This window comes from Aulostomus chinensis, chromosome 19 (assembly GCF_037954235.1).
Source record: "Aulostomus chinensis isolate RoL2024-O1b breed Wild chromosome 19, RoL_Achi_v1.0, whole genome shotgun sequence".
Classification (NCBI taxonomy): Eukaryota; Metazoa; Chordata; class Actinopteri; order Syngnathiformes; family Aulostomidae; genus Aulostomus; species Aulostomus chinensis.
In genome coordinates, this window is record NC_141338.1 from 510001 (window position 1) to 530000 (window position 20000).

Here is a 20000-nt window from a genome sequence, read left to right on the forward strand (position 1 = left end):
CTCCCAACTAAGCTGCTCCAAGACTCTCTTCCCTCGTTAGCCCCTCCCTCTTAGATATGATCAATGTGGCGCTGGTATCTGGTTCCGTCCCTCAGTCCTTTAAAGTAGCAGGAATTAAACCCTCCTCAAAAACAAGCCTGGATCCAGAAGTTCTACCAACTACAGACCAACATCACATCTTCCTTTTCTCTCCAAGGTTCTGGAGAAAGCAGCTGCTAAACAGCTCTGTGACTTCTCCACAGCAACAGCTGGTTGGAGGATTCAGTCAGGTTCCAGGTTCATCCTAGCACAGAAACAGAACTAGTCAAAGGTACCAGTGACCTCCTACTGGTACCAGATGAGGGACTGGTCTCTGTGCTGGTCTGATTAGATCTCAGTGCAGCTTTGATACCATTGATCACCATATCCTTCTACAGAGACTGGAACCTGTCACTGGTATTAAAGGAACCACACTAAACTGGTTCAGGTCATATTTACTAGGTCATCTCAGTTGGTACTAGTTAATGATGGTTCCTCTGAGACCACTACAGTCAGTTCTGGTGTTCCACAAGGCTCTGTGCTTGGACCAGTCCTCTTCACCCTGTACCTGCTTCCTCAGGTCACATGATCAGGAAACACTCCATTAATGTTCACTGCTATGCAGACGACACTCAGCTGAACTCATCAATGATCCACATGGAACAAACCAGCTGACTGAACTGGAGGCCTGTCTGAAGGACAGGAAACATGGAGGACCATCATTTCCTTTATTAAACTCTGATAAACTGAGGTTCTTGTGCTGGACCTGCTCTTTGTACAAATAAAACTGACTTGACTTTGATTAGAAAGGGCTCGTCAACACGTTCAGCCTAGGAGACGCAACTGCTGCTCCTCCAAAAATGAGGTTCATTAGACCTGAGAGTGGACAACATTTCCCACAATGCATCATACAAGGTAGGGCTCAGGGCAGTATGCTAACACTTCCCACCCACTACCATTCATTGTGCTAAACTAGCTAGGCTTGGTCTCAGCCCCCTAGAGGAGCTCTGGTGATGATGGACAATAATTCTCTAAAAGTGGTCGTGTCCCCTTAATATTTCCATCCATGTGTTGCGTTCCAGGCGAAGACGCTTGTTTGCACCCCGATGGAGAACTGTTACAGTAACCTGCTGCAGGACGAGGAACGAGGCATCCAGAGTCTCATCCTGTCGCTCGTTGGACTCAAAGTAAATGTGATGTAGCTGTCTTTTCCTCTGGTGGCAGATCCCTGGACCCTTTAACGGTGGTATTTGGGTGCAGGTCGCTCAGTCACTGGACCAGATGTTGGACTTCCTACGTGGGACTCTGCTGTATGTCCAGCAGGAGCAGTTGTGTGTCAAAACGAGTCTGTGGGACGTCATCTTGCGGTCGGTCCGTCTCCTGCAGGACAAAGGTCTTATCACCACGACAGCAGATGGTGAAGCGCTTCAGGTCACCCGTCTGGGCAATGCTACGTACAAAGGTAAATCTGGAGAGACATGCATGCGGCCTCCAGTGCTGGCCCTCGTTCTCACTAGCAGCAGAAGCAGAGGAAGAGGTGCGATCACTGGGCTTTCAAGCTCCTCTGCAGTCCTCCCAGAAGGAGGTCCTGCCAGTCTTTAATCCAGCTCTGTTGTGACTCCGTCTGTCGTCGGCAGGCTCGGTGGACTTGACCTACAGTGACGTGCTCTACAGAGACCTCAGTAGAGGTCTGGAGGGTCTGCAGCTTAATAGCTTCCTCCACCTGGTCTACCTGGTGACGCCCTATGACCTCATCTCCCAGTGCAAGCCCAACTGGATGACCTTCTACACACAGGTGCAGGAGTGTTAGGTGGACTTCAGCGCCTCCTTCATGTTTTGGCTTCATACAGCTGTAGTGAGTTGGTGATAAAAGACGGGCACCAGGTCCTGGTTATCCAGAGCGGTGATGTCATGGAGCCACATATGGCAATGTTTACTCTAGGGGAAAATGGCACCAGGCAAAAATTGTCTCTTTGTTCCACGTGAACAGACCAGGTGTGGTCACACCTGGAGCTTCAGGAACCATCAGGTATGTTGTGTGTTTCAGTTCACCCTGCTGTCGGCTGCTGAGCAGAAGATGTCCGGAGCTGTCGGCGTGCCGGAGAGTTTTGTTGCTCGAAAAGCGGCAGGACAGACCGTGAAAAAGGTAGGATGCTACCAACCTGATGCAAGCTGACGATGAAAGGAATCCAGCAGTGAGACTGAAGCTCTGCCTCAGTGCCACAGCCATGAGTGGCTGCTAGCTGCACATTCTGCTAACCCCATACTTCCGGCTCTCTTATTCCAGTGGAGGCCTCAGTTATTCAACTATCAGTAACTCAGATTCCCAAAACCTTTCGCTCCACTACGCCTGCCGTTGTTGGAATTGCATCATGAAAGGCGCCGCCTCCGGCCCTCTGGTAAACAAACGTAGAAGTAAAATGCCTTGACTGGACCACAGTGAAGGGTCCGTGTAGGCCCCCGGACGACGACTCGAGAGGGAAGAGAACTTCAGGGAGGACACAGACGCTGCTGCTGCAGTCGGCTCCTGACATTTGATTCATCCAAGTATCTGCAAAACTCTCATCAGCCTCGCCACTCATTTCTGCTCTATTTATCAACATCAGCGACCAAACTACTGACAGCAGACGTTTGAACAGAGTGGGAATTGGTTTGTGGTGAAGAACCACAACGCGTCAGTCAATCAACCGTCAGGCACGTGAACGAGCTGGTCCACTTTTTAATAAACCACACACATGCAAACACACACACCTGAAGGCGCCATTAGTCAAGTCAGTTTGACAACATGTAGGTAGGAACTTCTTGATTCCTGCTACTTTAAAGGACTGAGGGACGGAACCAGATACCAGCGCCACATTGATCATATCTAAGAGGGAGGGGCTAACGAGGGGAGAGAGTCTTGGAGCAGCTTAGTTGGGATGGGGTCTAGGAGACAGGTGGAGGTTTAGAGGAGGACATTATTGAACTGAGCTCATGAAGGCTGATGGGAGAAAAACTATCCAAGTGTGTGTCTGGTCCTCCAGCTGCCTCTAAGGTTCTGGGTTCTAGGGCCATGTTGTCAGCTGATGGCAGGAGAAGAATTTGATCCCCAATAGTGGGAGATGATTATGTTCCATCTTATTTATTTCTGAAGACTCGACTGACTGATGCTGCAGTTTCAGTTACAGTTGAAGGTCACTCAGACAAATGCTCATCATGACACTTGAGACTCTGACCGGCACGACGTGATGATAATGGAGCGAAACAGCGTGCCAACATGGATGCATGTTGATGATACGTGAGGTGTCAATGTGAACACACACCAGCGCTCCAGAGTAAAGTCAAGTCTGCAGTGTGGTTTAAGCAGAACCCGACAGGTGCATGGCAGCAGGGAGCAGAGCCTTCAGTGATTGGTGTGTTTCAGAGCGTCAGTTTGGAGGTGGTGAAGCGGATGTACCTGGCGCTGGTGCTCTTCTCACTCCTGAAGGAGACCAACCTGTGGACTGTGGCTGACAGGTTCCAGCTGACTCGCGGCTTCGTCCAGACACTCCTCAGCTCCACGTCGGCCTTCTGCTGCTGCGTGCTGCGCTTCACAGAGGTATGGAGCCCCGGCACGCAAACCTGACCTCACCTGTCCTCACCCAGCTGACAGTTGTGTGTCTGACCAGGAGCTGGACGAGCTGTGGCCCTTGCGAGCACTGCTGGCGGAGCTGACGCGACGGCTCAGCTACTGTGTGAAGGCGGAGCTTATCCCCCTGATGGAGGTGGCCGGGGTCATGGAGGTCAGCTCTTGAGACTCTTGGTTCAGTGTCACACACTCCACCAGAGGCGTGAAACATCCTGACCACGGTTGAGGACTGACTCAGTGATAGACTTCCAACCTCTAACCTGTACACACGGTTTTATTCAGGAGGTTGTGGGGAAGGGGGCGGAGCTCGGACTACGACCATTCCTCTCACATGATCTCACGAGGATGCACGTGTAAACAAAGTGATGCAACATGGTGTAGAGAACGAGTATGGATGCAGACATGTTCACGTTCAAGGCGCCACCACAAGTGTTTGCTAACGCTAGCATAAGGGCTGCTATGTTTACTGTTGCCTGGCAACATTGCCAGCTGCTCCACAACTGCTTTCTGATTGGTTATTGTGTTTCCACTCAGGCAGTGGTGACATAATCATTCCCATTGAAAATTCTAAATATCAAAGGTTGGACGTGATCGGAGAGAATGATTCCGAAAAATGGTGGGTTAGGGTTACCTAACCTAACCTAACCTAACCTAACCTAACCTAACCTAACCTTGTGTGAACACTTGGGAGCGGAAGTACGCACGGCCACCGCTGGGACGCCGGAAGCACTTGCATGTTGCTGAATGACGTCCCGACGACACAGGACGTGAGGGCTGCCCCTGCGATCTGGTTCAGACCTGTTCCCCCTAGGTTGTGTTTCCATGGCGATCCACTGTTGAGACGCATGTTACTAATAACAGTTGTTTGTATCAGTCGAGGGCGAAGCGGCTGTACAGCGCTGGTTATAAGACGCTCGCTCACCTGGCCAACGCCGATCCTGCGGCTCTGAGCAGGGCCGTAGAGAACCTGTACAGGAAGCAGGCACATCAGATTGTGGCCTCAGCCAAGGTGAGTCGACGGCCCGCGCTGCTTCACAACACTCATGATGGCGGTGAAAATGATGATGATGCTTCTGCTTTCCAGATGCTTCTGAATGAAAAAGCTGCAGCACTTCAGGAGGAGGTGGAGACCCTGCTGACCACGCCCCCAGACCTCCCGCAGCCTCACCGTGACTCACCTGAGCTCTGCAGGGACACAGAAGCTTAATTCTCCTGGTAAACTCTCCTAGTTCTTCTTTTGAAAATAATCCCAATAAGTTGATTCATCGGGCTGCACGGTGGTGCAGTGGTCAGCACTGTGGCCTCACAGCAAGAAGGTTCCAGGTTTGAGTCCCGGCTCGGGCACGGGATCTTTCTGGGTGAGTCTCCATGTTCTCCCTGTTCCTGCGTGGGTTCTCTCTGGTACTCCGGCTTCCTCCACAGTCCAAAGACATCAATTTGGGGACGAGGCTGATTGATTCTCTAAATTGACCGTAGGTATGAATGTGAGTGTGAATGGGTGTTCGTCTCTCTATGTTGGCCCTGTGATGGACTGGGGACCTGTCCAGGGGGAAGGCTGCCTCTCGCCCGTAGACGCTGGGATAGGCTCCACCCCCCGCAACCCTTAATGTGTAGGAATAAGCGGAAGATGACGATGGAAGTTGATCCATCAATTCTCCTGAGTGTAAAATGGCTGTTTGGGGGCGGGGCAGGGAAGGTGTCATACGGACGCCATCTTGCTGTTGTGTGCGAATTGTAAACCGTGTGTATCATGTTGTTTTAGTCTGTTAGCATGGTAGTATGAGTTAACTATCAGTACACACAAACATTTTCATTATATAGCAGTCATAATGATCTTTCAGTGAGCGACGAGGACGTTGGCATGCAAGACAGGAAGTAAGTCAGTCTCCCGCCATCATTTTGAGGCCAGTTTGGTTGGAAATGTCCGGCATGTGGGCGGCATGGCTCAGGGGTAGAGGGGCCGTCTAGCAACCAAAGGGTCGCTGGTTCGATCCTCTGGTGACCATGTCCAAGTGTCCTTGAGCAAGATACTGAACCCATAATTGGTCCTGATGAGCAGGTTGGTGCCTTGCATGGCAGCTCCACCATCAGTGTGTGAGTGTGTGTGTGTCTGTGTGAACGGGTGAATGAGACGACACTGTCAAGAGCTTGGAGTGCCGCTAAGGTAGAAAAGCGCTCTAAAAAAATTGCGTCCATATTTATGATGTGGCAGATCCATCATCCAGCTCTCCACTGCCGCCATGTTTGTTTTTGCTCTCTGGTGGATGAGGGTCATGTGACAGTGGGATTTATCCTGGAGGAGAGGAAGGAGCGCCATTGAGCCTTTATCACATCAAACTGTTGCACCAGTGAGCAAATGTGTCGCTAACTGGTGAGCTAAGAAACATTAGCATCAACTTCTGTAGTTGAAATGGAAAATTTAGGAAGGACCTTTTCACATTAACATTCATCGTGTTATGTTTTGTCCTGGAATGTTGGCGTGTCTCTTCCAAGCCGCCGTAGACATCAACAAACCATAAACGCCCCAGGTGTTGAAGAAGGTAAACATGATGACATCATCCACAGAGCGCTGTGTGATGAGGTTTGAGGGGACAAGAACAGAGCAAGTTTGAAAACCCGAGTTAAGAAGTAACAAGTCCATCTCTCTCTCCCACTCACACACACACGCACACACACGCTCACACACGCTCACACACGCTCACTGAAGCCTGAGCTGATGCAAGGTGGCCATCAGGCTTGGAGCTGTTACACAACAGCAGGAGGCGTGGCCCCCGAGCAGCAACAGGGCTGCCATTCATCCATTATCCACCTTAATTACAGCTGTTTATGCTGCTGTGAGCCGCCAAGATGGCTGCAGGCGCTCTCAGTGCTCTTGAGCAACCTGACCTTAACACATAGCAGCCAGAGCCGCCGCCAGCACGCTAACCACGGCGTGAAACCAGGGAGCGGAACTAACCTCAGGTGAACACAAGCAAGAGGTTCCAAAACCACGATGAACAAATACAAACTGAGGCGTGTTGTGAACTGAAGTAGACAGGCTATGAAGTACATATGAAGTACATGTACTCACTTTCAGCTACTTCCTCATTTTACTGTATTCTAGTTCAGGCTCTGTCCTCAGCGACTGCAGGCCTTTAGAGAAAAGGTGAGCAGAGGAGAGAATGGAGTCGTGGTCTCTGATGGTGATCAACCTGATCGATCCTGTCGTGCTTCGGGGCCCGGGGGGCCCGGGGGCCCAGGGGGCCAGGGGGCCCGGGGGGCCAGGGGGCCCGGGGGCACAGGGGGCCAGGGGGCCTGGGGGCCCAGGGGGCCAGGGGGCCTGGGGGCCCAGGGGGCCAGGGGGCCCGGGGGCCCAGGGGGCCAGGGGGCCAGGTCCCAACACTCCAGTTCATTTAGGAAATTAAAATCAAGCGTAGCTTCCTGGAGAAGTTTAAAGTCTGATGTCTGATGTGTGCCTCTCACATGACCTTGACCTCTGACCTCTGCATTATTTTCAGGTCATCCTTGGCTCCCAGTGGACATCTGAGCCATTTATGAGGAGGTTTCCTTCAGAGGTTCCTGATCAGGAACGACGATCCTGAGTGACCAGCTGATGACCCAGGAAGTGATGCAGACGCGACAGTCCCACCAGCAGACGGACGAGGCCACGCGCGCTCACGCGTACAGTTGGTGACTGGAACTAGCATTTTAAAAGCTCCCATCTTGTTGTCATGGCAACAGACCCTTGACAACTCATGAGCTGTTTTGTCCAGATCGCCGTCGTGAAAGTCTCCTGACCTTTGTGAAAGGTTCCTTTTTATCTGTGATGTCATAAATGAGTAATGTGGTTAGAAATAAAATAAACCTGTCACTCACTGAGACACATTTTAAGAAAATGTAACAAAATGAAGACGTGTTGCTTGAAGCATCAAACCTGCTCTGAACCTCGCCATCAAGGCCGCCGCCGCCCTGGATGGTTCCCGGCAGAGACCAAGCCCAGCAGTTTCCCTCTGCTGGGTCTTTGACCTGCACATCTGGTTCCTCCACCTCCAGGACTTGTGAGGCTGTGGACCCGAGCCGCTCAGACTGAAGCCGCCATGTTTAGTCCCACTAAAGTTTTCATCTGGACTCTTCATTTACCTCTGGTTTCACTTCTAACCAGTCCACACCTGCTGGGTCAGAGACCTGGGTCCAGGTGGTCGGACCTGACCCCCTGGACCCAGGCCGAATTTCAGAGAATCACAGGACTCCGGGTCTGCGGCAAGCGAACGTGTCTGCTGAGCAGCCGAGAACTGGGATCCTAGCGTCACCCAGCGGTGTCTGGGCTTCCACCAGCGCCAGCCAGACAACCCAGCACAGCCGACCCGCATCACCCTGCAGGACCCGTCTGGTCTCCACTCTGTCGACTTGTTCATGGATTGATTTTATTTTCGGCTCATTTTCCTGCTGGCTTATGTGGAAGGTTTTTATTTGGGGGGGGGGGCTGTTCCCTCTCCAGGTGAGCTCACATGGGGGTGTGGACAGGCATGCATAGGGTCTAGGAGTGAGGGAGGGGGAGGGAGGGAGAAAAACAGTGAGGGAGGGAGAGAAACAGAGAGGGGGAGGGAGGGAGAGGATAAAGCAGCGAGCAGGAAGTCCCGGGTCAGTTCTCTCGGGTCTCAGCTCGGGTCATGGAGGCGCTGCTGCTCTTGTTCGTGTTTTCTGTTTTCTGTGGTCAATCGGCGGGTGATGGCGGGAACTCCGCTGACGTCACCAGCGTGTCGGCGAACGTCAGCCGGGTCCAGCACCGGGTGGACCGGCGTTTCCTGTCCGCCACGCTGGACGAGAGTCTGATCACGGATGAGAAGTTCACGTCGCTGCTGAGGTTAGTTCCGTCAACCAGCCGCGAGTCTGGGGAGAAGCGTCCTGAGTCTCGGGTTGGTTCTGGTTCTGCTCATCAGTACTGGTTCTGCTCCTGCCGTTCAGAAAAATAAAGTCATGTTTGTTCCACTGACGAGCGCTTTTCAAACTCGCTCGTGCATCAAACATGAATTGATACGCATGCGCACCGGCAGGTGGCGCTATCCGTGAATTCCTCATCTGCGCTCCTCGCTCGCATGGAAAACGTCACCAAGTAAAATCTATTATTCCTCCATTACCTGGAGAGTGCGCCACCTGAGATAGGCCACGCCCATTTGACCCCGCACCTTTACAGCGAAATCGCAAAATCCTGAATCCAGGAGCTCCAGATGTAAAAACCCTGACGTTCGAGAGGTGGGGCCAAAACCTTACAACATTCGTACCACAGTACCAAGTCCAATCAATACCGGTTCTGGTCCAGTTGTCTGGTCTACAGACCCCCCTGACAGAACGGCCCACGAATGGTTCATCCACAAACTCTCCACCGTGGCGGTTCTGCCTCTGGTCAGCTGCGTGGAGCCAAACGTGCCTCGGCGCCAAGCGGACGTCCCGCGCTGCTCGGCCCGCTACTTTTCTCTCTAACGTCTCTACCTTTGTTCTCCTCTTGTGCCACACGTTCGGCCGCAGAGACCGAAACATTCGTTGTAACATGTCCTGGCTCGCCGATGTCTTTGTGGACGTGGACGTGGGACGAGTCTTCCGCCGGGTGGACCGCCGCTTTCTGTCCATCACTCTGCCGGCCGGCCTGGCGGGAAAGGAGAAGTTCATGTACCTGCTCAGGTAGGAGCCAATCAGCTGAGACTTCCTCCACAGGGGTTGACTTGAGTCAGACAGATGGCACCGAGACGGTTCACGAGGAAGTGATGACAGGAGCCGGCAGGTTCGACGCAATCAGCAGCAGTTGATCACGTGTTCCGGTCGGTCCCTGTGGCCCGGGGTTATGTAAACGTGAGCGGACGTTTCATGAACAGCTCTTGTTCTCTGTTCTGTGTCTGACAGGAACCCACGTCCGCTTTGTTCCCTTTTCTTCTGTGACAGTAACACAAGTCGCTGTCGAGTGAGTCACCCAGGTGACTCCAGGTAGGAGGTCAGACCAGGCCTCAGGGTGACTTGGCCCTCCTTCCACCGCCGCAGAAAATGTGTTGCACCGCCAGACGTAACTTCCCTGACAAACAAACCACCTGCTGCAGGTCCCGGAGAGGTCGCCAGAGTTCTGCGCCTCATCGTGGCATCATTGTAGATTATTGAAGTGGTTTCTCTGCCTTTTTTAAAACATTCATTCATTGAGTTCCGCTCCTGGGGCAGCAGCAGCTCACCTGGCTGAGTCAGGTAGCGTTACCTTGACGAAACGTGGCGTGAGCCAAGCAGGAAGACGCGTCCCTCCTGTCGGAGACGTTTGCACGTTTTGGTTCTGTTGCGTGAAGGTCAGAATCTTTTGTCGTGTTCCTCCTTCCTGCTTGTGTTGCTGGGACAACTGGAATCACCCAACTGGTGATCGGAGCCATTAAAGGGGTCAATATCTGTCATGTGACACAATGGAGGTGCCAGATTTAGGCCCCGCCCTCAGCGCTACTCTGAACTCCATCACCTTTGGTTCCTTCCTCGCTGATGATGAGATTTTTTGGTCTTGCACTCAATGAACTTGTTCCAGGTTTTTAACGTAGGAAATATCAAAAATAATCTAATAATTGGGTCACGTGATCAAAGAGAGCGCCGCCTGTCGTCTTCATTGCCGTCAGGATCATGATGGCGTTGAGTCTCATCTCAACTTGAATGCTTGCAGCTCTCCAAAGGTCCGGACGCTGGCTAGAGGGTTGATGCCAGCGTATGCGAGGTTCGGAGGAAGCAAACAGGACTTCATGACCTTCATTCCACAGCACCACCAACGGATGCCATCAGGTAACCATGGCAACAGCAGCGGGGTCATCAGCAGTTGAATAGAGAGCCCTGGAGGGGCCGTAGAGGGAGAAAAACCTGCTGCAGCTATGAAACTGGTCCCATAGCAATGATTCAAAGGGTGGGAACAAGTCAAGTCATGTACTTATTGACAACATTGGACTGGGTACATGGTCTGATCTAGCCTAGCCTTGCCTAGCCTAGCCTAGCCTAGCTAAGCTTGCCGGTGCTCTGTTGTGTTCAGCGCGGCTGCTGGTGGAGGAGACGCTGCCGCAGTGGCGGGAGATGAAACTGAGGAAGCAGCTGCCCGTCTTCATGGAGGCGCTGATGGTGGAAGAGAAGCAGAATAAGTTCAAGCAAGTCAAGTTCTCAGGTTTGAGTTTGAGGGAATCTTTCGTTCATTTTTAAAGAGCTGACCCTAAAATTGCCTGGTTGCAGCTTCTTAACAGATTATTGGAGCGTCAGATTGACAGATGTTGAAGCTTCTGGCAAATGCTGATCAACCCGGTTCAAGACATTCTGACCTTTTATGACCCAATGCACTGAAATAATCCCCAGATGAGCTCGTCAGCTGCAGTAGCCCACAGATTCACCTGGTGGCTGACGCTGTCAGTTGGCTCTGACCAACAGCATCCTGGTCTGTCTCACGCTGTCCTCGTCTCTCGGCAGAGCTCACAGTCGATCAGCTGTACTCCTTCGCCAACTCTACGGGCTTGGATCTGATCTTCGGACTGAACGCTCTGCTGCGAACCGCCAACAACACCTGGAACAGCAGCAATGCTCAGCTGCTGCTGCGGTACTGTGAGTCCAGACAGTACCAGATGGCGTGGGAGCTGGGCAACGGTAGGCCATCGCCTCACTCCTCTTCCGTGACAGCTCCTGATTGTTAATTGATGATTTTGTTGCTGAGTCGTTGGACACGTTCATGTTTGCGGACGCTGTTTCAGTCCGTTTCTGTTCTGGATGTGACGTCATGTGTTTATGTTCAGAACCCAACAGCTACCAGAAAAAGGCGGGCATTCGGTTGAGTGGAAACCAGCTGGCGAAGGATTTCCTTCACCTGCGAGGTCTGATGTCACAGTCCAAACTGTACAACAACGCCGGACTGTTTGGGCCGGATGTAAGCCAGCCGCGAGACCGCAAGACCTACATCTTAGAGGGGTGAGAACACATCCAGCTGCGTACAGGATTATTTAGCCTGCGTGTCTAGGTCATGACATCACCGCAGCGACGGTGCATGGTAATGCTCTTTATTCGTCCCACAGTGGGGACATTGTCCCTGTGACAGCAGCAGAAAAAGACAGACCAATAAATAGAAGAAACTACAATAAATTGCAGTAAAACTACTGTAATACTCTATCATAACTACAAACAACTACAATGAACGTTAGCAGCACAAGTGTTGTGTTGGCTATTGCCCAGTTCAGTGTTAAGTATTTGGCCAGGGTCTGGTAGGGGAGGGGGTTTACTGGGACCAGTGCCTGTTGTCCAGTCTGACAGCCTCAGATAGGAGGGACCTGTGGAACCTCTATTCCACACACGAAGGAGGAGGAGCCGGTCACTGAAGCCGGAGCCCCCCCCCCATGTCCACTGGTCCAGGGGACACCCCATGACAGAGCTGGCCTTCTTAATCAAAATGTGAAAAATGAATGTCGCGTTTGTTCTACTACTCCTCAGGAGTTTGCTCCAGCTTGTGCTGTAGATGTGGGTTTGACGGCTGGCATTCCTGCGCAGCTCCTGTCGAAACATGACCAGACTAATGGGACTCCCACCATAATCACATCAGAGCGTCATGTGAGCGGCGCTGCAGGCGTCAACTCCACTGGTGCGACTGGTTCTCTCAGGCTGGAAAACAGCCGCTGAAGTCGAGTCCTGCACATTAGCATCTTTGCTACGCAAGGATTCAGCTGTCCAAGGAGCTTCGGTGCCTGTGGGGTTCCAGGTGTGCATTGCACATTAAATTGCCCACATTTGGTATTTAGGCCACGCCCATTTTGATCTTCACAAAAGTTTGCATGGTGACTGATAGAATCTTGTCAAAAATAGTTTGAGAGATTTATTATTTTTTCACTCGATCATGAAAAATAACAACCAACCGCTCGTCCTCCTCAGACGTCTGGACTCGTGATCAACAATTGATCAAAGTTTGAAAATCCCCCAAAAACCTGCAAAAGTTGAAAAGAGGACAAACTTGTCCCGTGAAGAGGAAGTGATGTCATAGCTCCTCCTCCGGTCTGTCAGAAACGTTTCCGTGGCAGCCTCTGATCTGCTTCACCAACAAGTCTGCATTTTTAGACCTGATGACCTCTAGTGTCACAAGTGTCATTGAGCGCCGTGTGTGTCCTTCAGGTTTCTGCAGAGTGGGTCAAAGGCCATCGACGCCTGCACCTGGCACCAGTGAGTCCACCTAAACCTGACCAGGATGGCCAGTAAGCTCTAGAACCTTGGTTCTGTCAGTCTCCTCTCTAACTACTTATTTTTTTAGTTACTACATTGATGGCAAGAACTCGTCCATGGAGGATTTCATGAACCCGAAGGTTCTGGACACCCTGGTGGGGAAGATCAATGAAGTCCTTGAGGTGAGGAAGCTCAGTGATGCGGGTCAGGTGAGCAGGTGAGGTCCAGATTTTGAAGCGGGTCTGTGTTCTGGTGCAGTTGGTGAATGAGACGTCACCAGGGAAACCGGTGTGGCTGGGAGAGACAGGCTCAGCTTACGGGGGCGGAGCTGCAGGCCTTTCCGACTCATTTGTCGCTGGATTCATGTGAGTTGGTCCCAGTCATACCCTCAGCCAGACGAGTCTCAGCAGAACGGAGACCTAGTCGGTTGCGGTCTAAACTGGTTGGGACCAAGTGAAGATGGCTGTGTCTTTTGCTGCGTTCCGATCGCCCTGCAGTTCCCTGCGCACGGTACACAGCCATCTTAACTGAGGTTCCAAACCGCAGGGAACACTTCAAAGGGAACTGAGCACGGTACAGGGAACCACTGTTGTACACTTCGCCGGAAGTTGACAAGCAAGATTCCCCATGATGCATTGCGGTGTCCGTGCGGCGCGGAAAATAAAAAAACTGACCAGCGGTGGCAGACGTGCGTCCGAGCCTGGAAAATAATGGCGAATTTAAAAAATGAATTCATTTGTGTGTGTAAGTACGGTCGCGAGCTCCATCACCTGCACAACAATTCCACAATGTTGATCAAATTTAGCAGCAACATTTATTTCGTGCCTCTCCAATCGTAATTTTCGGCGCATCATTATTGTTTTTAATGACATAGCAGGTATAAACGAGCAAGTCTTGGCTTCTCACACTGGCCAGCATCACAGCAGAGGAACCTGCTGAACAATGTTTTTAAGAGCGACCAAACAAATCGTACATTTCTCAAATCACGTTTAATCAACAAGAACATTTATGACGTTTCGTTGTTCCATGATGTGATGTTCCAGGAAGTGCATTACAATAAAAAGTCAAATGAAGGGTCATGTGTGTTCTGTGAAGGCAGTTTTATTTTGTAGCGCATGTAATGTTTTATTTTGGTGAAGACCAAAGGAAGTGAGGAATGCGCTGATGACGTAGCAGGGTGTTCCGAATGGAGGAACTTTGACGACGAGGGTCTTCCCTGAGCAGGGAGCAGGGAGTACCGTGCTGATCGGAACGCAGCCTTTGTCTCCCTGACAAGTCTGCGATCAGCCGCTGCGTCTTCCTGATACGTCTCTGTGGGAATCCAAAGAAGCAGCAGCTCCTGTCGACACTCAGTCTCCAGAATCTCACTGGTGCTGTGTGCGTCCTCAGGTGGATGGACAAACTGGGCCTGGCAGCCAAACTGGGCCTGAACGTGGTGATGAGACAGACTTTCATCGGTTCTGGCAGTTACCACCTACTGGATGACAACATGGATCCTCTTCCTGTGAGTTCTACCGGCACCAACCAACCTTCTTCATGTGCTGTAACAGGTTGGATTTTTAGGGTCCATGTCCGAGCAGGCAGGTACCACTGGTACTGGACCACTCCCGGCCCCTCCCAGGAGCCGTTCTAGAATGGGCCGTCCATGCCTGACACAAAATCATATACAATTTCAGAGCGGTAGGCGGCACTGGAATCATGGCAAAGGCATTTGGGCCGATGGCTCGCCTGGAGGCCCCAGGCTGGCTGGCGTGGGTGGAACCTGGTGACAGAATTTGGCCCACATTTGCTCATAGGGCAGTTTTCTAAAATGCTGAACCTGATTTTGTCAAACTCAGGGTCTGTGTCTGACAAGCATGAAGCTCTGCTCTGGTGATCTATGGCCACTTGTGACTAAGAGCTCTCAAAAGGATTTTGATATCCTTAAAATCCCATGAGTTATAATTAAAGTACTTCCTGTATATGCAGTAAAACCTGGTCACTGTATATCTTTACAACAGTCGGTCCATCAACACGAAAACTGGATAGATATTGTAGCTGGAATATGGGTCGTTTGGTACCAGTCGGTCAACAGTTGGGGTTCTGCTCGTACTTGCAAGGCGAGCTTACAATTTGAAATGAATACAAGTGTATTGGGAGAACTACACGCAGACCCTCAGTGCCCCGACGCGTCAGAACAGGAAATACTTGGACAGAAAGTAGTTTTTGGGTAGAATGAATATTGAAGTAAACTCAGACTCGGACGAGTCGGAGCTAAAAGCAGATACCAAATGACAGGTGGAGAACGAACAGTGGAAATGATCAAATTCTGAATTTGAGATTCTAAAATTCTCTTTTCTAAGTAGCGTTTTCACATGGAGGGTGAGATTCTTTGGTTAAATGAGAACGTCAGCTTTTAAGTGATTGCTTTCATTGATTTTTATTGATTGCTTTACTAATGTACGAGTATCTTTTAATGCCTTTTGTTGTAGAAAAAGTAATTGATTTGATAAAATATTATTTCTTTCCCAAGAGCCGTAGTTAATAGCACGCAAACATGAAATCTAATGGACGGAGAATGGAACCCTGAGGAACCCCACTAGTCATTCCGTACTCAGAAGTTTCTCTGCTGGATGTTAATGAGCGAATGTTTACTAGCACGTTAGCATCTTAACTGTAGCGTTGTTTAAAGCTCGTCTCTGCTCCCCAAAGTGGACAAGAACAACTCTTCTGCTGCTGTCAGGGCTTCCCCTCCGCTGACGCTCTGTCCTCTTCCAGGACTACTGGTTGTCTCTTCTCTACAAGAGACTGGTGGGACCCGAAGTTCTGGCAGTCCAGGGGTTTTCTATTTTCTCCAAACGCCCAAAAGTGCGTGTCTACCTGCACTGCACCACCAGGAGGTACTTGGTCTTTTGTCTTAATGTCACATCTTCAGTTCACGTCACGTACCGAGCGTCATGGCTGTGGTCGTTTCCTCTCCAGTTACAGATCCGGGGCGGTCACGTTGATGACCATGAACATGAACAGGAAGCCGGCCAGGATCTCTCTGCCGCCGCCGCTGTCCACCAGCACAGTGGACGCTTTTGTCCTGGAGTCTGACGCAAAGGGCCAGAAAGGACTCACGTCCAGGTGGTGTAAATACAAGCATTCATCTCCTGTTAGCCCAATCTCCCCTCTGGTCATGTGATGTCACGTTAGATCACTTAACTGTTAATGAGAACGTGTCACATGACCAAACTGCTGAGTCTCATGCTGGGAGAGAGAGAGAGATGGAACGGATCCGGAGCGGCAGCTCGTGACGGCGCCGCTCGTTACATCATTATCTCCAGATGAAGTCACTCCTCCTCCCAACAGAGAACCAACCAGTTTCTACTCTCCAGGATTTGGAGTTCTTTTGTCTTTGAGCTAAATCCTCATCGGTCCTGTAGGTCATCAGCAGCGCCATTGGTGCCGCTGAGAGGTTGAGTACTTCTTCGACAGGCGGTAGCTGATGTCAGTTTGGTGGCGTTGGTGACGTGACCTCCTCTCGCTGCAGCTGACGAGTTGATGTCGTTCTCTCGCAGGTTGGTGATGCTCAATGGAGATGTTCTGAAGATGGTGGACGATCAAACTCTGCCCCCCCTGAGAGGGAAGGAACTGCCGGCAGCAGAAATCCTGACGCTCCCCGCCTTCTCCCTTGGTTTCTACGTCTTCACCGGCCCTAAGCTGGCCGCGTGCCAGTGACATCACCGGTACATCACGTCCTCCGATGACTCACTTGTTGCCTTCAGGGCACAGAAACCAGGGAGAGATATTTTTGCTCAAAAATATTGTCTCTGATGTTCCAATAAAGTTTTAATGTTCACATGACATCAGAATGACATTTTTACACCTAAAATGGTTCGGAAACCAGGTGACGGTGAACAGACTTCAAGACAAAGTGACGTCTCGTTTCGCTCGTCTCGTGCTCATAGGTGCCATTTTACACTTCAAGGGCGGGGCCTCGGGGACCACCGACCCCGTTAGTCGTTTCCACCCCAGTGTGTTGAAAGATTCAGGGGACTTGTGAAGTCCATGTGTGGTGAGTAAACTGTCCTGCTGGTCGCCGCCATGTTTACAGCCTTGACGGTGGCGTTCAGATCGCTCAGCTGGTTCTTTATTCACTGGAACGGCGTAGCAACATCATGCTGTTGCGCCAGTCACACATTAGCATGTAGTTTTGTAGCATTCTGTTGTTTTCCTAGCAAAAGAAAACCTGGACAACAGACTGGTCCCCATTGTGAGGGCGCCAGTCAACGCTGGTGTCGCTCAGCTGATTTGGATGATGTCATGACCTCAGAGGCTGATCACAGCTCCGGTTTGCTTCACCGTTTGATCTCTTTGATTTGTATTTGGGTGAATTTTGGGGAGGATTTTCTCAGAAGCTCTGCTGAGCTCGCGGTGACGGGGTTCTGCTGGTGCACTGTTGATGTAAGCTTGATAAATAAAGTTCATTCAGAGGAAATCCTCAACTCTGCCGGGTTTATTTGTGTGATCGATGAACTCAAACAATTTTATTAAAATGAGCAGCAGATTATCAGGCTCGTTACTCCTCCTGCTCCTCGCCGTGCGTGATGATGTAACACAGAGATTTGTAGTCCAGGTTTCCCGCCGCATCGATGTTGGAGGACTGGAACATCTGCTTCACCTGCAGGTGAACACACACACACACACACACACACACAGCCGCTGAGAGCAAGTTCTGTTTCAACTAAAGGGAGTGTGTGTAGTTTGGGTTGAACACCGGGAGCCAGCAGGTGGGTTCAGGAGTCCTCAGGAAACTTTGTTTCAACTGGACTGATGCTAATGCATATCTGCTCTTTGAGAATGGGAGAAATGAGTTCATGCTGTGAGTGTAAGAGGTAGCATAGAGAGAGACGGCGTTTCAGGTGCTCAGGAACCTGGTCCAGGCAAGGCGGCTGGTTGGTTACCTCCTCAGGTGTGAACCTGTCTGCTTGTGTCATCAGGAGCTTCTGTAATCTGTGAGAACAAAGACTGAGTGTGAGCGGCGAGGAACCTGGTGACGGCGAGACAGCGAACACTTGGACTCACTGGTCTTTGTGGACGTAGCCTTTAGCATCAGGGTCGAACATTTTAAAGGCGTTGAGGATGGTGTCTTCAGGGTCGGTACCTGCAGGCAAACCAGAGACAAGACCTCAGCTGGTACTTTCCTCTGCAGACAGTCGCAGTATAAATACTTCAGGGGACACTTTCATGTCCTGACCAGCGGCACAGCTGTTTTTTGCGTTGCTATGCTGAAAAACTGGTCCATGCATTTATCACTTCTAGGCTGGACGACTGCAACTCTCTCCTGTCAGGATGTCCTAAATACTCCCTAAAGAGTCTCCAGCTGGTCCAGAACGCTGCAGCGAGGGTTCTGACAGGAGTTAGAAGAGAGAACACATCACTCCCACTTTAGCTTCTCTCCTTCCTGTAGGATCTAGAATCCACTTCAAAATCCTTCTGCTGACTCATCAGGCTCTCAATGATGAAGCTCCATCCTCTCTGAAAGAGCTCATTAGTCCCTACTGTCCTACCAGAGCACTTCGCTCCCAGAATGCAGTTCTGTTAGTGACTCCCAGTATCTCTAAAACAGACTGGGAGGTAGAGCCTTCAGGTACCGGTTCCTCTACTGTGGAACCAGCATCTCTCCATGGGTCAGAGAGGCAGACACTTTAACTACGTTTAAGTCCAGGCTTAAGACCTTCCTCTATGACAGAGCCTTCAGTCAGGACTGGTTCAGGTAGCTCTGAACCATTGATAGCTATGCTGCTACAGGCTTAGACTGCTGGGGGACACATCAGGTTACATGGAGCCCTCCCCTCCTCTCCTCTCCTCTCCTCTCCTCTCCTCTCCCCTCCTCTCCTCCCCCCCTCTCCTCTCCTCTCCTCTCCTCTCCCCCTCTCTCCTCCTCTCCTCCCTGCACATTTTTGGAACTGTCACTACCACTACTTGTTGCACTTTGTAGTTTGGCCTTGGTGTCTCGCAGTCTCTCTGTGTTTCCACAGATCCACCAGAGCCCCAACCGCCGCCTGCATCGCCCCCCCCCCCTCTTCCCTACTGTTACACTGGCTTGCTCTCCCTGCCTCCCCTCCCATGAACCAGTCTACCATCCAGTCCCCCATCAAGCTGGCTTGCTCTCCCTGCCTCCCCTTCCATGAACCAGTCTACCATCCAGTCCCCCATCAAGCTGGCTTGCTCTCCCTGCCTCCCCTCCCATGAACCAGTCTACCATCCAGTCCCCCATCAAGCTGGCTCGCTCTCCCTGCCTCCCCTCCCATGAACCAGTCTACCATCCAGTCCCCCATCAAGCTGGCTTGCTCTCCCTGCCTCCCCTTCCATGAACCAGTCTACCATCCAGTCCCCCATCAAGCTGGCTCGCTCTCCCTGCCTCCCCTCCCATGAACCAGTCTACCATCCAGTCCCCCATCAAGCTGGCTTGCTCTCCCTGCCTCCCCTTCCGTGAACCAGTCTACCATCCAGTCCCCCATCAAGCTGGCTTGCTCTCCCTGCCTCCCCTTCCGTGAACCAGTCTACCATCCAGTCCCCCATCAAGCTGGCTCGCTCTCCCTGCCTCCCCTCCCATGAACCAGTCTACCATCCAGTCCCCCATCAAGCTGGCTTGCTCTCCCTGCCTCCCCTTCCATGAACCAGTCTACCATCCAGTCCCCCATCAAGCTGGCTTGCTCTCCCTGCCTCCCCTCCCATGAACCAGTCTACCATCCAGTCCCCCATCAAGCTGGCTCGCTCTCCCTGCCTCCCCTCCCATGAACCAGTCTACCATCCAGTCCCCCATCAAGCTGGCTTGCTCTCCCTGCCTCCCCTCCCATGAACCAGTCTACCATCCAGTCCCCCATCAAGCTGGCTCGCTCTCCCTGCCTCCCCTCCCATGAACCAGTCTACCATCCAGTCCCCCATCAAGCTGGCTTGCTCTCCCTGCCTCCCCTCCCATGAACCAGTCTACCATCCAGTCCCCCATCAAGCTGGCTCGCTCTCCCTGCCTCCCCTCCCATGAACCAGTCTACCATCCAGTCCTCCATCAAGCTGGCTTGCTCTCCCTGCCTCCCCTTCCATGAACCAGTCTACCATCCAGTCCCCCATCAAGCTGGCTTGCTCTCCCTGCCTCCCCTCCCATGAACCAGTCTACCATCCAGTCCCCCATCAAGCTGGCTTGCTCTCCCTGCCTCCCCTTCCAGAAGCTTCCTTC

At 51.7% G+C, this 20000-nt stretch overlaps 3 protein-coding genes across 8 annotated transcripts in view; 2 read left to right on the forward strand and 1 right to left on the reverse strand.

Moving 5' to 3' along the window:
* The window catches only part of helq (helicase, POLQ like), a 16328-nt gene extending 8745 nt beyond the window's left edge, over nucleotides 1–7583 (forward strand). Inside the window, exons 11-19 of one of the 4 annotated variants that reach the window (XM_086187505.1) lie at nucleotides 1101–1205; nucleotides 1279–1480; nucleotides 1656–1813; nucleotides 2066–2164; nucleotides 3422–3595; nucleotides 3666–3779; nucleotides 4500–4634; nucleotides 4710–4840; nucleotides 7123–7582. In XM_086187505.1, the coding sequence (XP_086043631.1) occupies nucleotides 1101–1205; nucleotides 1279–1480; nucleotides 1656–1813; nucleotides 2066–2164; nucleotides 3422–3595; nucleotides 3666–3779; nucleotides 4500–4634; nucleotides 4710–4832 (1110 nt within the window). In that variant the 3' untranslated portion in view covers nucleotides 4833–4840; nucleotides 7123–7582. Of the gene's footprint in view, nucleotides 1–1100; nucleotides 1206–1242; nucleotides 1481–1655; nucleotides 1814–2065; nucleotides 2165–2305; nucleotides 3596–3665; nucleotides 3780–4499; nucleotides 4635–4709; nucleotides 4841–7122 lie in introns of those variants that run through there. The other 3 variants (XM_086187506.1, XM_086187507.1, XM_086187508.1) reach the window with 3 other exon arrangements.
* Nucleotides 7584–8219: 636 nt separating this feature from the next.
* On the forward strand, nucleotides 8220–17247 carry hpse (heparanase). The gene is made up of 13 exons (XM_086186486.1): nucleotides 8220–8468; nucleotides 9131–9283; nucleotides 10287–10402; nucleotides 10644–10772; nucleotides 11069–11242; nucleotides 11389–11560; nucleotides 12749–12796; nucleotides 12885–12978; nucleotides 13055–13161; nucleotides 14186–14300; nucleotides 15554–15675; nucleotides 15758–15904; nucleotides 16339–17247. Exons 1-13 carry the CDS (start codon nucleotides 8275–8277, stop codon nucleotides 16496–16498), a joined length of 1731 nt encoding a protein of 576 aa, XP_086042612.1. The 5' UTR covers nucleotides 8220–8274; the 3' UTR covers nucleotides 16499–17247.
* LOC147243523 (myosin light chain 5-like) overlaps nucleotides 15130–20000 on the reverse strand; it is a 13564-nt gene continuing 8693 nt past the window's right edge. The window contains exons 4-6 of one of the 3 annotated variants that reach the window (XM_086186489.1): nucleotides 17846–17924; nucleotides 17694–17773; nucleotides 15130–17467 (exon numbers count right to left, since the gene is read on the reverse strand). In XM_086186489.1, coding sequence (XP_086042615.1) covers nucleotides 17340–17467; nucleotides 17694–17773; nucleotides 17846–17924 — 287 coding nt within the window. In that variant the 3' untranslated portion in view covers nucleotides 15130–17339. Of the gene's footprint in view, nucleotides 17774–17845; nucleotides 17925–20000 lie in introns of all 3 variants that reach the window. The other 2 variants (XM_086186488.1, XM_086186487.1) reach the window with 2 other exon arrangements.

Bases quoted from the DNA above. Each gene is read 5' to 3' on its own strand.
- hpse (XM_086186486.1), top strand. From the start codon at position 8,275: ATGGAGGCGCTGCTGCTCTTGTTCGTGTTTTCTGTTTTCTGTGGTCAA. The intron at 8,469-9,130 runs GTTAGTTCCGTC...GTTCGGCCGCAG, and splicing joins AAGTTCACGTCGCTGCTGAG to AGACCGAAACATTCGTTGTA. The intron at 9,284-10,286 runs GTAGGAGCCAAT...GAATGCTTGCAG, and splicing joins AAGTTCATGTACCTGCTCAG to CTCTCCAAAGGTCCGGACGC.